Here is a 15,941-nt window from a genome sequence, read left to right as displayed (position 1 = left end):
CCTCAATCCATTCAATCCCATGTCTCCTCTCCATATTGCCTTTGTATCCTGGTGCCTTCATTAATTCACTTTCACTTGAGATGAAATAAGAACAAAGGAGCTGTTCTGCAAGGCTCAGCCCAGATAGAGAAAGAGCATAAACTGCATTTGAAACATGCTCATAATCTTACATTTTGTGGTAGAAATAGATGGAAATCAATGAAATAGCAAAAGCCTGAGAAAGGGAGGGGAGATGAAGGGATGTGATGGAGAGAGATGAGGGAGGGGGTGCAGGAATATGAGTGTGTATGCATTTTCAAGGCGGTCTTTCTGTTGCAAGAAAAAAAAAACAGTAGCCTAACAGGAAAACGAATAGGTCGAGCAACTGATGAAGGCATGGAAATGCAGTCTAGTGACAGAAACTGACATTTGGGATCGTCATGTGTCAGTGAACGCCTTTGCGATGGCAATGTGTTCAATTTTAGTTCGAGATAGGTGGAATCACCTAAACGGTGTGTGAAAGAGGGAGAGAGAGGCGAGGGAAGAAGAGGGGAGGGGGCGGGGGTGTATGGACCTCACTGGTTACGGGACCTACAGGCACCCCGATTGTGCGCTGCTCTCATCATTTTTGGAGGTGAGGACAAAAGAAAAGGGGAAATCGGGAGAAAGGCCCGGGATCCGAGTGTCGTGACGGGCCCCCCGACTTCGCCGCCGCTGGTCGGGGTTGTCTGGACTCAAACGGGTGAGGGAAAAGCGGCGGAGCAGTCGACTTTAGACTGGGGTTTCCTGCCACAGCAGCGGGATTGTCACAAAACAGCCTTTCAGTCTTCGAGGGGCCTTGTATTGCTACGTTCTCAGGTATGCATTCAAGAGTAGGTTAGCTAGCCTGTCTCTGACTGACCTGCCTCTTCCAGGCTAACATTAGCTTTGTTTATTCTTGGAAAATTACAGGCTGTGAGGTGATTATTGTCTGATGCAGCATCCACACCAGTTCTCTGGCTAGTGTACGTCATTTATGCTAACCCATATACCCATAGCCCCACTAAATTTGTAAAGGGGGAAACATCTGTACCTAATCATTCCTCTTTTATGGCTAAAGGCTGCTTGGTTGCCCCGTCCTCGTAGCTTGCTATAATTGCCATTTCGTGCATTGCTCACAAATGTTTATAAAAATGTAATAAGCGTAAATTATAAATTATCTTGCTTGATGAACCGCTAGCTAGTGGTAACGTTAGCGGCTAGTTAGCTAGCTAGCAACATATGCAGCTAACTCGCGTATTTAATTTGCAGCATATGATGAGGCATTTTAGCTAACGCTAACCTTACCAAGCTAGAAAAAAAGCTCCAACACCAGCTAATGGCAAGGCGTAAGCCTTGCTGTTGGCTAACTAGCACAGCTAAGTTACAGAAGCCAGTGTTGTGGTGATGACAAGCTAAGAGCACAAATCAACAAAAATAAAGCTTTCGCCCTGCATTGGTTTCTCGAATGCAGAAATGCTGCGTGTGTCCCAATTATCAGGGCAGCCGTACAAATGACTGACTTGCTGACTAGCTGACTGCATTCAAGTAGTGTTAGTCACTTTTTACTTAATGCTGCAGTGTGGGACATGTGTGTTGTGGATGCACATATGACACAGGTTGAATGGTTAATGAGGACATCGAGGTTTAATGAGGTTTAATTACTGATGAACATTGTAGCCCAGGTGATAAAGGATCTTAACCATCCTGCCACCTTTCACTTTATCACCCTGTTAAACCTGGTGTGACCCTCAAATGTGTCACCTGCACTCAGTGGTGCTGGACGATGCCAGTTTACTTGTCTCCATTTCATTTACAAAGTATGTTCAATTTGTTTTGTAGCCCATCTGTGTTAGTGATATATTAAGCTCCTTTATTCAGCTACACACCAGGATAGTGACACTGAATAACGAAATGACACACGTCTGATCTCAGTGTGTTGATGAAATTTATTTTGATGATGGCGAGTTATTTTCTTATTATTATCTGTGAAAAGTAGTTATTTTCTGTGTTGAAGCAGCCTGAACAAACCCAAACAAAACTGGTAGGAATAGGTTGACATTAATAACATGATTGAATACTATGTGTCAGTAATTAGACTTACACTTACCATTGGAAGCAGTGAAATCTAATAATTGGCTGCCCTGCCACAAAAGTCAGCCGAAGTTGTTTCGGGGCCATTAAGTGTTGTTTCTGAAACACACAATAGAGGCTTGTGTCACACGTGGCCATGATGGATACTGACCCCATAAAGGTAGTGTCATCCCTTTAATTACTGCCCCAGCCAATTAAACCCCATTGAAAGATGTTAAATACACTAAAGTTAATTGTCTTTTGTCCCCTCGTCGTCGAGAGGTGAGAGAGGGACCTCCTAGCTTGCCTCGGTTCCACGAGGTTGTTTGTTTACATGGGAAGTAGAATTTGTGACCTTGACTGTGTTATTTTGTTGCCTTAATTGCATGCTGCCGCTAACCCACTTTCTTCCACACCACCCCCTTTTGTTATCAGTCAGTAGAGACCGCTTAGGCCTGCATTGTTAAAGCTTCGGCCACAGTAAGGGCTGTATTCACAACGCATATTAAAATAAGAGTGCTGATATGAGACCAGTAAGCCTTTTAAGTAGCGAAATAAGCAGTGGAAAGGCCAGTGTGTGCAACAAGGAAGTATTGTTAATGTTATTGTCAATCTGGCAAATCTATTTATGATGGGCTTATGTGATATTGTGAGGGGCCACTACAAAAAAAAGTCTATTTATGGGAAATGCTGATGTAATCTTACATCAGTACTGAGTTTCTGGAATTTTTTTTCTTTTTTTTTTTTTTCTTTCTTTTTTGATGAATGCAGCCTCAACAATTTGGGAAAAAAAGTGTACAGTAAGCTTGGTAAGTCCTAAACAAAAGCTCAAACGTTGAACATGATTTCAGCCATAACATTGACCAGTATGTGGGGATTTCATATTGCTACAAACAATGTCTCTAATCAGCCCAAAATGGTATTTTAGTGTTGTTATTTTTTTGTTACAACACTACATTTCACAGTTGTATGGATAAATTAAATAATTACACAATTTCTCAATTTTACAGTTATCAGATGATGCCAACTAAGCCATACTTCAAGATATGGTATGGTAAAGAAATGTCATTCCTTGTATGCATGCTAACTTTTCGGGGTCTTCTTTTGTATTTTCAGAGTTGCGAAGGCGTCTGGTCAGCAGTTGTTGGAGAATGAACTTAACTACATGGAGATGCCGGGGAGAAACAGAAAAGCAGGAACCTAAATTGACTAAACTTGAAGAGGAATTAATGGACTGCCCTCCTTTTGGGAAACTATTGTCATGGAATTAGGTAAAATTAAATGACGGTTGACAGAAAAAACAAAGGTAAGACAGCTAAATGTTGAAGACGCGGAGGAACACCAAGAGGAATTTTAATACAGAATCAAGCAGAGAACAATTACAGAATAGGGACCAAAGACTTTTACAATCCAACTGAATATGTACAATAGCAAAACAAGAAAACAGTATTTGAAAGGGAATGACAAAGGAAAAGAACATCTCAAAAAGTATTAGACTCTGCATCAAAGAGCAGATGAAAATATCAATGGAGTGTTTGCCTCTGGGAGCGTTTAGCGGAGGTCTATATCTAGACCCCTTGATTAGTGTTACTGCAGTTTCCCTCTCACACAGGTGTGAGTCAGTTTCGAACAAACCTACACGTTGATGAACTGAAGAATTGCTGCAACAGAAAGCAGTCTAAGTGGTTACATTGATGTGTTTTTGCACAAGCTGCAAGTGAATCCCTCCACAGTTTAATCGTAGCATAGCTCTGTTTGCTTGTGCTGTTATTACGGTGGAGAGTATACATGTAAAGACATTTAGGGTTGAACATCTCAAGTGCTGGTGTGTCAGTCGTGCTTGATATCCTCGCCTACTCAGTGCCAAACTGCTTCAGCTTCATGGGAATGATTGCACCGTCTGCATCTTGTATTTTTTAGCAGTGGAACCCTGCTACACTCACTCCAGCACATATCTGTTTTGCTTTTTTTTTGTTTTGTTTTGTTTTTTTATTTCTGTTTTGAAGATCCAGCTGTTACATAAGTGATCCTTTTGTGAAAAGTGGAGACAACCGTAACATCAGCAGATTGCAATTTTTTTTTTTTTTTTTTTTTTTTTTTTTTTTTGGCCATTTGACCATTTCATATATTGATATAACCATCATCTGCTTAAAGCTTGTTTTTCACTTTTTTCTGCCACAATTGTGATTTTAACATCTGCGATATATTCTTCTGCTACAAGTTTTGGATTTTTAGAAGCATTTCCTTGTTTGACTGCCAGGCCATAGACTCACACTTTTTTCATATATGGTTACTGCCATAAACCTTTCAATTTCTAATCGGAAGCATTCCCTGATATAGACATTTACAGACATTTGTGCTTTTATTCCGAACTCCAGAAAAATGCAGAATTTTTCTAACAGTCCAGCTCCCCCCTCTCTGCCCCCCGGGTTCAGTGGGAGGGGTGGAGGAGGTCCTCCTTACCCCCCTCAGCCAGCAGACCCCCAGATCTCCCCCAGGATGACAGATGATTATGCAGGGATGCAACAGCAAAGCCTCCACAGAGGCCATCACCTCCCCAGTCAAGCCAGCCATATGCTTGCTTATGGTGCTAGAAACAGAGTGGCTGGGGAGCCACCACCAACACAGGGTAACATTCACAGTGGCAACAGTAGCAACCCTTACCGGAAGGAGGCCATGGATTATTATTTTTCAATGGGTGGGAAGGACAGACACAGAAGGGGGGGTATAGGATATGGGGCAGGTTTTGGGTACCCCAACATTGATGGACATATACCTCACCAGTACAGGCATGCTGGATCTGGCTCTGCATCATCATCTGGCATGATGTCACCGTATCCAGTGGACTATGGTTCCACTGCTGGTTCAGGCGGTGGAAGTGGTGGTGGTGCTGGAGCGTTCTCTCCTTCTCATCAGTACAATATGAGTCAGAACCCTGCAATGCAGTCAGTGCCAGGTTCTCAGATGCAGCACCGCCAGCATGGGCAAAACTTCCAAGCTCTCACCCATGGACAGCAACATAGGAGCTATCCACACTCTGGGCACAGAATGACCCCTCAGTACACACACTACTCTCCACAGGGTGGAGCACCGACAGGGTCATCAGGAATGTACAGCCCCCCTCCACAGAGATATCACGACGGGACCGGTAGCACTGGGTTTGATCCCAAAGTCAACAGCTCTCCCAGTGTTAACTCCAATTCAAACTCAGTCTCTAGTTCAGCTGCTGCTAACAATGTGGGGCCAATGGAGAATGTTCAACAGAGTTACCATGCTTCAACTTACCCTGCATACTCCCCACAGACACATTCACTCCACAAGCAAGCCACACTACAACACCGCAACTCACAGCACAATTTAGGTGTAGGTTATGACAACTCTCTCAAGATGCAGCATCAAGGCCCATCTCCAGGCTCTGTATATGCTAAACATCACCAAGCCTCCAATCCCAATATACCTCATGCAGCATCTCAAGAAATAGCCAAATCCCCAATGCACGCCAATGCTCAGCAAACCCAAATTAACCAAAACTTCAGCCCAATATCGAACCCTTCTCCAGCTGCCTCTGCAGTGCAGTCTCCCAGCTGTAGCTCTTCTCCTTCCCCTTTGATGGGTGTCTCAGAGGCACATGGAAATCCTTCAGGACATGCTCCTTCACATCCTCCACCACCAACCCCTCGTAGCAGCCATAGTCATGGTAGATTACTGCAGACTATGCCTCAGTTGAGTCCCACGCCCAACTCAAACAGCAGCATCAGTAGTTGTGGTAGCAGTGGCAGTCATAAAGCTCAAGGCATCAGTGCAGTCCCGGGCACTGGTCTCTCTTCAGCAAACCGCAACAGAGTGGGTCCCAGCACAGGGATTGGATCCCGAGAGGAAGGCTCCTCTGTTTATCCATCTTCTCCACTTGACAAAATGCAGGATGCCGGCCTGAACAGTCTAAATGCCTTGACCTCACAAGTAGCCAATTTACCAAACACAGTGCAGCACATGCTTCTCACTGACACTGTGCTTTCACAGAAGAAGGGGAAAGATGGACAAATGCAGCAGGCAATGCATGCCATGCCCCTGTCACAACCACGGAGTCGAAATGCCAGTGCAGCCTCAAGCACTAGCACAGTTAAAGAAGGAAGTGCAGTGGGCACTGGTGATGGTGCCGGCCTAGAGACTGGAGCTGATGAAGTTTCTTCTGTGGTGTCAGAGAGAGGACCATCAGGGACCAAGGTGGAGCGAGAGGATCAGTTTTCTGAGGGGGAGCATGGAAGAATGAGGCAGATGAGTGGTGCAAGCAGTGGATCTGAACCAGCTGGCCACTTCGCTCCATCTCAGAATCAAAACCAGCCCCAGAGTGGACAGGCATCACATGTTAAAACAATCACCTCTGATTCAACAACAAAACAACCAAGTGTTTCTGAAATACAAGTGAGTGAAGCTCACATTCCTTCATCATCATCATCATCTCCATCCTTTGGAAGCCAGCCATCAGAGGCTGGCCCAAATTCACATTCAACACCTCCCGTTTCCACAACCTCCTCATCCACTTCCTCCAGTGCTCCTGTTCTCCAGCCAAACTGTCTCTCAGAACCTGATTCAGCTGATAATGATAATAGATACGGTCCTAAGAAGACAACAGAATTGAAAAATGAAGGAATTAAAAGTGAAACTGAAGTTGTGACTGAAAGAAGGGAGAAAGACAACAGTCAGTTGCAGGGAGATGGAGAAGTAAATACACAAGATAGTCAGGATAAAGAAAATAGATTGCACAGCATATCCAGATTACACAATAATGACAAGGAAGAAATAAAAACGACATCTGAGGAACAGCAAAACATCAGTAGTGTGGGTGTGATTGTTTCAACCCGGTCTGAGGGAAATCACACTGAAAAAGGCAAGCATCCTCAAGACTTTTTAGAAGAGAAACATTCACACTCTTACTTTAGAGAGTCAAGCAGTCATAATGGGGGCGAAGGTGTAGACCTGAGTGTATATTCTGCCCATCACCAGCTCCACCAAAAATCTAATTTTGGACGGCCTCAAAATCCTCCACTATCTGGACCACACAAATATGGCTTCCCAGAATCCCCCTATGGCTCAGACATGTCAATGAAGAACAAAGGGAGGCCTGGCCAGGCAAGTGTTATGGAATCAAATTCCAGATACCTAGGGTTCCATCAATCACAGACGAGCTATGGCTCTGTGCATCCAAAAGATGTTGGTGGTACTGTAGCAGAGGCATTGGGAAAGAGAGGGGATGGAGCAGGGTTAAAAGGTCATGAGGATAATTCCCAAGTGCAGCAGTTTCCAAGCCTTTTACAAGAGGTTCTTCAAGGTTATAATTTAGACAGACGTTATGGCCGGCCTGAACAAGCATTTCCCGCTCATCTCCAAGCTCAGCAACAGTTTCAAACCAGACAGCCGTATGGCATGGCTGAAAGTATGAGGATGCAAACTGGAGTGGCTGACGCCGCTGCTCTTTCCTCCCATTTGGCTAACTCTGGAAAACCCCCACATCCAAATCAGAGGCAGGGAACTGTGCCGGAATTTGCCCCAGAGCCTCAGCCTTCGGTGAAGTCAGAAGTGACCATTACTAAGGCATTGCAAAATGCTGAAAAAACTAAAGTGGGTGTATCCCATAGTCACTTACCACAGTCTACAGAGTCTCTGCAACCTCCACCAAAACACATTAACTTGGCAGACTATTCTTTACCACAGAGGAAACCCTCATCTAATCTGTCCACTCCGTCCTCTGCCGTACAAGAGCTCCTTTTGCAAGAGACAGAGCCACTAACAGGCAGCATTGGTCAAAGTGAGTCTCAGAAATCATCAGGCTCCCTATTAGCCCCATCATCAGAGCGGCGCTCTGTCATCTGTGATGTGTCGCCAAACCGGCGCAGTACACCAGAGAGGGACAGGGAAAGTGACAGAGAGAGGGAGAGGGAGAAAAGTCAGAGTGGAGCCTCTGTGATTCAACAGCCATTTTCCTCTCCAACAGCAGCCAATGATCTGAGTAAAAAGGATCCTGGAGAGAAAGAAGTTGTGAAAATGGAAACAGCATCAAAAGAGGCTGGCCCAGACACTGCACTACAAGCTAGTCACCATGGAAGTAGTGTAACTAATGAGGCTGATACAGAGTTTCATTCCAAGTCTGCTCATTCATCTGTTGTTATGAATACTGACCCCTATAGGCGAGGTAGTGTTGATATTACCCCCTTGCCTCATCATCCTCCAAGCACTAATCCTTTATCTCCACCATCAAGACATCAGACCTATCTTCATGGTGTTGATTTGTCAACTGGCCATGCCAGCAGCTTTCCTGGTTATCGATATGGTGATACAAGAGAGGGCAATATGATGGCCCGTAGCAACCCCCATTTCCCCTCCCATCATCCTTTCCACAATTTATCACCCCAGGCTCCATCCACAAATAAGCTTCAAATGTTTCCTCACAGTCGTGGCCCTCCTCACCACCCACATGACATGAATGACTGGGTGACAGCAATGAACAGGCCATCCAAGGAGATTATGATGCAGCCTGGTTCCTCTCCAGGAAGACATAAACTCAGCCAGTCAGAGCAGAGGCAGAGGATGCTCCCCCAAACTGACTTGCCCAATGAACAACATATAGCTAAAACTCCACTTCCCCATCAAAGTGCTTACTATGATATGAAAGTGTGGGAGTCAACACACCCTGGAAGAGAAGGTGCAGGAGTAATGGAGGGAGACCCGTATTACAGAGCACAGCCACCGCCGCTGCCGCCTCCTCCCCCTCCTGTCCCTCCCGCCCCTGTAACTTCACATGGCTCTGTTCCTCCACATATTGGTCTAGCAGTTGGTCCAAATGCTGGGGAAGCTGATGTCTCCAGAGCAGCTGTAGAGGAAGCTAAACACCCCCGTCCAACTCCTGCATCCAACTCTGCTAAGCCCCCTGCTGACATTAACGCCACTGTACCACAGGGGCAGCGTCAGACTAAAGCAGGGGGTTCCGGAGACACAAATCCACTGATATTAAGAAGGAGAGTTCGTTCTTTTATCTCCCCTATCCCTGCCAAGAGACAGCTTCAGGATGGTTCTCAGCAGAGGGGTGCCACAAATTCACATCACTCCCCTGGGGCCCAGTCTGAGTCTAGCCATCACAATGAAGATGACTCATCTAGTTCTGATATCCCATGTCCCAGGCTTTCTTCCCCTTTACCTGGAGAGAATACTTATTCACAATCTCTGTCTCCTTCGAGTGGGAAAACCAAACTTTTGCCTCCCAGGAAAGGTCGGGGTTTGAAACTGGAAGCAATAGTTCAGAAAATCACTCCAAATATTAAAAAGCCAACAGACCACACTGATGCTGAGTCAAATCATTACTCGAGCTTCTCTCACTCAGAAATGACACAGTTTAGTGATTCACAAGACCAAGACATAACACATTTCCCCAGAGTTGCAGGAGGGGATGATGGATACATGGATGAAAGTCACTCTTTAAATGATATGATTCCCTTCAGAGGGGTTGACGAGACTGGGCCTTTACCTCCCTCTGCCTACCCCTGTGATCCTCATCAGACATCCCAAGTCCTCAAACAGCAAGACTTTGACTTTGGATTAGGGGCTGCTGTGGTGTCAGGTGCTGGTGACAAGGAGGACTTCACTTTGCTAGGACCTCTACCCCCTCCTCCACCTCTCCCTCGCCCAGTCCAGGGCTCCCCACCTCCATCCTCATCTGCCCTATCTGATATCCAGCATTTCACTAACACTTACCAGCAGCTTGAGACACGAAGAGGAGAGCAATCTGCCGCTACCCTTCTCAGACAGAAACTTCAAGAAACTGGCATGGGATTTGATGATTATCCTGGCAGTGACTACTATGGAACCACCCCACCCCACCATAGCCAGGCCCAGGGACACATGTTGAACAGACAACATCAAATGGCCTCTGGAAGGTCCGCTTTGTCACCACAAGATTCCAAACCACCCGAAAGTGTTGTGCCTAAAGGCTATTTCCCATCTGGCAAAAAAAAGGGCAGGCCTGTCGGGAGTGTTAATAAACAAAAACGTACCCAGAACCAACCCCAAACCCAGGCACAGACCCAAGTCCAGGCTCAGAACACAACTGTGAGTACTCCTCCGGTCCAGCCTGCTGTATCGCCAGCTGCTGCCACAACCCCACAGCCAGTGCAGAATACCAGCAGCACACCAACCCCCACAGCTCCTCCCTTGCCAGAGCTCAAAGACACTCCTCCTCTGGCCCCGCCCATTTTAACCCAGGTGGTGAAAGTGGATGCTGAGAGTGAGGACACACAGCCAGACGCTGAGGTCAAGCCTCTGCGACGGAGACGCAGAGGTGTGAAAGATGAGAATGAGCCAGCGGGAGGGAGAGGAAGACAGAGGAGGAGAAGGAGAGGAGGAGCAGCAGCGGCGCCATCAGTGGCCAAAGATGACCCAGATACACCTTCAGGGGCAGGAGGAAGCGGGGGATTCCTAGACCCAAATAGAAAGGGCCTGTTTGTTCCACATATTCATGTGGAGAAAAAAATACCAGAGATTGGGGCAGTGTGCACCATAGTGAATGCTGAGGAGGAGAAGATGAAAGGAGAGCGTAGTGCAGTCGGAGGGAAAGCAGGCGGCAGTGGAATCGATTCTCTCCTGACCTCAGCTCTTTCCTCTCAGTTATCTAGAAGAGACAGAGAAACAGAGAAAAGAGACTCAGACGAGGTGGAAACCGCCCTTCAGTCAGGAAAAGCACTTCCATCATCTGGCTATGTTGTTTCAGGCCCTGTGATTACAGAGACCAATCACTCTGGCCGCCTGCTCTGCTGCCTGTGTCAGAAATGGGCAAATTATAAACATCTTGGAGACCTCTATGGGCCTTACTATCCAGCTGAATACGCTGCAAAGCTTCCCAAGAACCAGCCCCAGGTCAGACAGTGTCAAGTAACCACCGGAACAAATAAAACGGGACCAAATTTAGACAGTAACTCAAATGTATTGAGCACTATCCAAGAGACACAAACACAAGATGTTCAGTTTAGCAAGTTGACAACTGAGAGCGACTACACTATCAGCCTTGATAAAAACCCTGCATCTCCTACCACTACAGTGGGAACTGCCTCTCCAGCTGGTGGAGGGGAAATGATTATGTACATGGCTGGCAAGCTTGGTAACACCACCTCCTCCTCCACCACCACCACCTCCTCTACCACCACCACCACCCCCACACCCACCCCCACTCCCACCCCCTCCTCTCCTACCACCACCAGTAAACCAACATCTCTAACCTGGGATATGAATCTGGATATTAGACCTATCCCAGAGCTGAAGAGAGAACCAGACCTTGAGAGTGACCAGCAACAGAAACAAAAACAGCCGCAGCAGCCAACAGATGAAACTCAGCAACGACCCCAGCACAGAAAGCTGACTTCACATCCTCGCTTTAAAAGGAGGCACAAATCAAGCGAGGAATCCCCCAGAATGGTGCCATCCAACAGTAAGGCCTCTTTGCCCTTCCAGCCCCCTCCCCCAGCCCTGGACTCCCTGGGGCCCTTGGCTCAGCTGGCCCAGCTGCCTCAGATGCCCATGGACCCAGAGGAGTTGTGGGTCCACGAAGGCTGCATAGTGTGGACCAGTGGAATATACCTTGTCAATGGGAGACTGTATGGCTTGCAGGAGGCACTAGATGGCGCCAGAGACACAGTGAGTGGCCTTTTTATGCATTTGACCTGCTTTGTTTGGTGACAGTTCAATTTTCTGGGTCATCACACGACACTTAGTCTATTGTTATTGTGCTTTTGGTGTACACAGTGTTGACTCTACGATTTTAAAAGTCAATTCTGTTTTTTACTGAGGAGCACTATTAAATTGGGAGTAGGTGTTTCATGGTATACATCATGAAGTCTTTTTACCATGCCTACAGCAGACATATTTTACTATATAAGGCCTCACAGTATGATATTAATAGAGAACGTGTTTATTGATTTTTATCTTCTTGCTACGCCCTTAGCAGTTCTTCACTGTCTAGTTCAGTTTTGAGATGTATTGATTTTTTTCTTCTCACTTTTTCTGCACTCCTCATCCCTCCGCACTCTGTCTGTCTCTCCTCAGTGCTGCTCGTATTGTGAGATGGTTGGCTCAACCCTGGGCTGCTACAGTAAAGGCTGCACACTCCGGTACCACTACCTGTGTGCTATTGAAGCAGGTGAGTGGATGCATTAAGCGGAGGTACAATGAAAAATGAACTGGTGTAAAGCCTTGCATTTCTCCATCACAATTAGAGACATATTGTGGCTTTAAAAAGCAGAAACAGTAGGCCAGCCAACTGTAAAACATGTCCGTTTTATTCTGAAGCTGTTTTAACAGCGAGAGAGCTGTGTAGCTGAGCTCTGAGTTTCTGTATTAATATTTACTCTCCCCTACCCAGATTGCTCTCTGAATGAAGATAACTTCTCACTTCGGTGTCCGAAGCACAAGGTAAAGAAGGAGAGGTTGGTGTGCTTGTTGTTTCTAGGGAAATTTCATTTTGTGTGACTCAGTGGGTCTCCCTTCTCTTTTCTCATTTGCCACGTTTATCCGTCACCACCCAATCACTGACTGAGCCTCCTCCTGTACCCTTCTCTGTTTTTCTCTCCCTTTGTCTCTTTCTCTATCTCTTTCGTCTGTCTCCCTCTCTCTCCCTCTTTCTTCTTTACTCAGTTTCCCCAGAGTAGCCGGCCAGCCAAGCCATTGTACCTGGAGCAGTCAGAGAGAGGCTGAAAGAAACAGTGAGGAAGAAGAGACACAGGAGTCTAGGAACTGTAAGTTCAGACTCCTTCGGTGTGTCTCTGTGATTTGTGCACGTGAGAGAGAAAGAGTGAAAGAACATTGAGGTTTTTAATGATTTATGAGGTCAGTAGGGATCACATACACAACATTAAGGATGCTCTTGTAAACAGTTAATTTGTTCATTATGTGATGGGAGATCCATTTCGCATAAATAGGCGTTGAGTAAATGGACAATTATTCTTTGGCCCAAGGCTGTTTATTGTTTGTCTGTTCACACATTGCAAGCTGCAATTTAATTTCAACAATAAGAACAGTAGGATTCACTTAATTGGTCCTGTAGTAATGTGCCCCCACCCTCAGCACACACACACACACACACACACACCATCAAGTGATGTGGAAATTTTATTTTATTTTATTTTGCTGTACTTTTTAAAATATATTTACTGTGTATTTTGTTGTTTGTTTGTTTATTGGCAACATTACATGTCAGTTATTGGCTGCTGGTCGTTTGAAATCTGTCTCCTGGAAGTAGTAACAAGACAATTATTAATCTTTAGAAAACATTAAATTCAATCAAAACATTTAAATAAAATATACAAATTTCTTGAGTTGTCAAAACACACTGAAAACAGGGTGTGTTTTGAGTCTGGCTGTAAAAACTGCAGGGGTTGGTGTGTTTGTAATCACTATAATAAACACTAACATCTCATGCTGCACGCGCCTGTTGACCGGCCTCGTCGTGGTTTTGTTGTTCCAAGTGGAGCACAAAATGCAACACAACAGAGCTCCTCGACACAAATGCGCGCAGTAGCCCGACACACACAGGCTGCACATCAACATTTCTCCAGCGGGTAGTTAAGTTGCCTGCTCAAGGGCAGTTTGCCGGTGCCGGCGGTGACCACAGATTAGCTCTTAGCGATTCTCCATCAGATAGGGATGTTGAGCGCCTGTCTTTGTCTGGGAGAGAGGCGAGCCGTTCGGTGCTCTGCCTCTCTCAGCCTGCCTGAAGAAATTGTAGACTGTGCACTCTTATTGTAAGACAACCAAAAAAACAGTGATCTTTTGGCTATTGGTCCACTTCAAATCACAAGAGGACACAAAGAGAAGAGAAAAAAAAACATTTGTGATTACATTTTGAGAGATTGAATGTGTTTTGATGTGGGGATGATATTACCTCAAACCTCATTTCAGTGTTGCTCCACTCCCCACAAAGGCCCTCTGTGTGGAAAACAGTGGTGCTATCTGATTTGTGTGTCAACAGCGTGTGGACTCTGGTGAAGTGCTTGCTAACCCCAAATCCTTTTGTTTCCTATTTTAGGCGAGGTGGGACGACAGAAGATTGAGAATTGTTTGTGAAGCCGCCCCAAACACGACAGGAGAGGACTGGCATCGGCTGACTGATGGAAAGACTGACATCTGTTACAGAGAACAACAAAGGGGAATGTACAATTTCTCAACAGGAATCAACATAATTTACATTTAAGACAATAGAGAGAAGACATTTTTTTTTCTAAGAGAATTATTGCTCTTTACTTTAAAACAAAAGAAAAAAAAAACATGGACAAAGCAACACGGGAACGGAGCTACAATAAAAGACTAAATGAAAAAATACTACGAAGACCTAAGTGGAATAAAATGAGACATCAGGAGTGACAGAGGAGCTGAAAGGAACTTTTTTTCTGGAAAGAAGAAAAGAAACAATCTTCCTCTCTAGGCGTACCTTGAATTTTCTCAGACAGCTCTTGTTAAAATCATCTGTATTATCATTTTATCTGTTACCTTCTTTTTTTGTTATTGTTTTGTTTTCATTTGTTTCGGGTTTTTCCTTTGGTTGTTTTGAATCGGAGTATTGGGAACAAGTTGGGGGTCTATCCCAGAAAAGGAAAGGAGAGAATTTTGAGTATCTTCTTACTAGTAGTATTTTATCATATAATTTTTATGATGATTACTATTATTATTTTTAGTCATCATTATTATTTTGTATCTTCCTCGTCAATATTTACTCATAGAAATGAAATGGATGTATCTCACTTTATATTCAGTCAACATATCATGAATTGGATTTTACAATTACATTTTTTTTTTTTTTTAATTTTAATTTTTTTTTTTTTTTTTTTTTCCATTCCTGGAGAGGGAGGAGCCAGACTGACGTTGTGTATGGAATGTCAGGGTCGAGTTGCCACAAAGACATTATTGCCTTGGAGAACGGACAAATGTTGCCTTTCAAAAGTCACGTGTATGAATGATGAGTGAGTGTGTGCGAAACTGAGAAAAAAAAAAAAGAAGTGGATATTTGAGTCCTTGAGTCCATTTTGGTCCTTTTGAAAAGTGTTCTTATTTTTCATCCCGGGGTTTTTACGGTACAGATAGTATTCATGAAAAACCAGATGGACGCAATCTTATTTTTCAAGTAAAAATTGTTCGTAATGTGCAAAGAGAAGGACAGAACCCTTAAAAGGAGGAGATAACACTATGGACTAATGCATGTCTGCCATCTTTGACCATGCTGACTGGAGAAAGACTGAGGACAGGACGCATTAAGTTTGCATTAGGATGGAACTGTGTACTTGGTGCACTAGCAAACCCTTCCTCTGGTATGTTCTGCACAGGAGGTTACGTTTGACTGACGGGCGTCGCTCCCTCCGACGCTTTTGGAGTTGAAAGATTTTGCGAAAGGATGGCGTAAGAGTGGCTGTGATTGGCCAGTCATACTGTCCAGTGGGGAGCAAGCGCAACCAAGTACTTTTGAATGGTTTTATTCTTCAGTGACACGACGGCGGTTTGACCGGGAGATACAAAATCCATTCAAAAGAAGCATTGCCATAAAATTTAAAAGTGAGTCGTACGTGGTGTTGTCTTTATCATTTTTTATTGTTATTCTTGTAAAAAAAAAAAAAAAAGTCAAGCTGAAAGAAGACAGTTACACTATCAGAACCATGCTGTACTAGAAACCTGTCAATATGTATATGAATTATGAATACACTTTAAAAATGCTTCAAGAATGCTCCTCTTCTTACTTCTGAGACATTATTTTCATCTCTCACAGTTTATTTTTTGCTTTTATTTGCTACCTGTATAGCCTCTGTCTTTCTTCTGCACACAGACTTTCATTCTCAGCCCTGTTT

The 15,941-nt window shown here is 44.7% G+C and overlaps 1 protein-coding gene across 4 annotated transcripts; it reads left to right on the top strand.

Moving 5' to 3' along the window:
* Nucleotides 1–281: 281 nt before the first annotated feature.
* Nucleotides 282–15,820, top strand: tcf20 (transcription factor 20). 4 transcript variants are annotated; one of them, XM_030057617.1, is made up of 7 exons: nt 282–837; nt 2,842–2,879; nt 3,187–11,748; nt 12,157–12,250; nt 12,473–12,536; nt 12,745–12,845; nt 14,135–15,820. In XM_030057617.1, the coding sequence occupies exons 3-7, from the start codon at nt 4,453–4,455 to the stop codon at nt 14,170–14,172; spliced, it is 7,593 nt and encodes a 2,530-aa protein (XP_029913477.1). In that variant the 5' UTR covers nt 282–837; nt 2,842–2,879; nt 3,187–4,452; the 3' UTR covers nt 14,173–15,820. The 4 variants fall into 4 exon arrangements, with proteins under 4 accessions (XP_029913477.1, XP_029913478.1, XP_029913479.1 ...); XM_030057618.1 differs by lacking the exon at nt 2,842–2,879 and having other exon boundaries at nt 282–721; XM_030057619.1 differs by lacking the exon at nt 2,842–2,879 and having other exon boundaries at nt 12,473–12,522.
* The last annotated feature ends 121 nt before the right edge of the window (nt 15,821–15,941 follow it).

This window comes from Myripristis murdjan, chromosome 8 (genome assembly GCF_902150065.1).
Source record: "Myripristis murdjan chromosome 8, fMyrMur1.1, whole genome shotgun sequence".
Classification (NCBI taxonomy): Eukaryota; Metazoa; Chordata; class Actinopteri; order Holocentriformes; family Holocentridae; genus Myripristis; species Myripristis murdjan.
The sequence above is the reverse complement of the archived record's forward strand: the minus strand, read 5'-3'. Positions and strand labels throughout refer to the sequence as shown.

Excerpts from the sequence above, each read along its gene's own strand:
- tcf20 (XM_030057618.1), top strand. The coding sequence starts at position 4,453 with ATGCAGAATTTTTCTAACAGTCCAGCTCCCCCCTCTCTGCCCCCCGGG. Across the intron at positions 12,251-12,472 it reads CCTGTGTGCTATTGAAGCAG|ATTGCTCTCTGAATGAAGAT; the intron begins GTGAGTGGATGC and ends TCCCCTACCCAG. Across the intron at positions 12,537-12,744 it reads CACAAGGTAAAGAAGGAGAG|TTTCCCCAGAGTAGCCGGCC; the intron begins GTTGGTGTGCTT and ends TTCTTTACTCAG.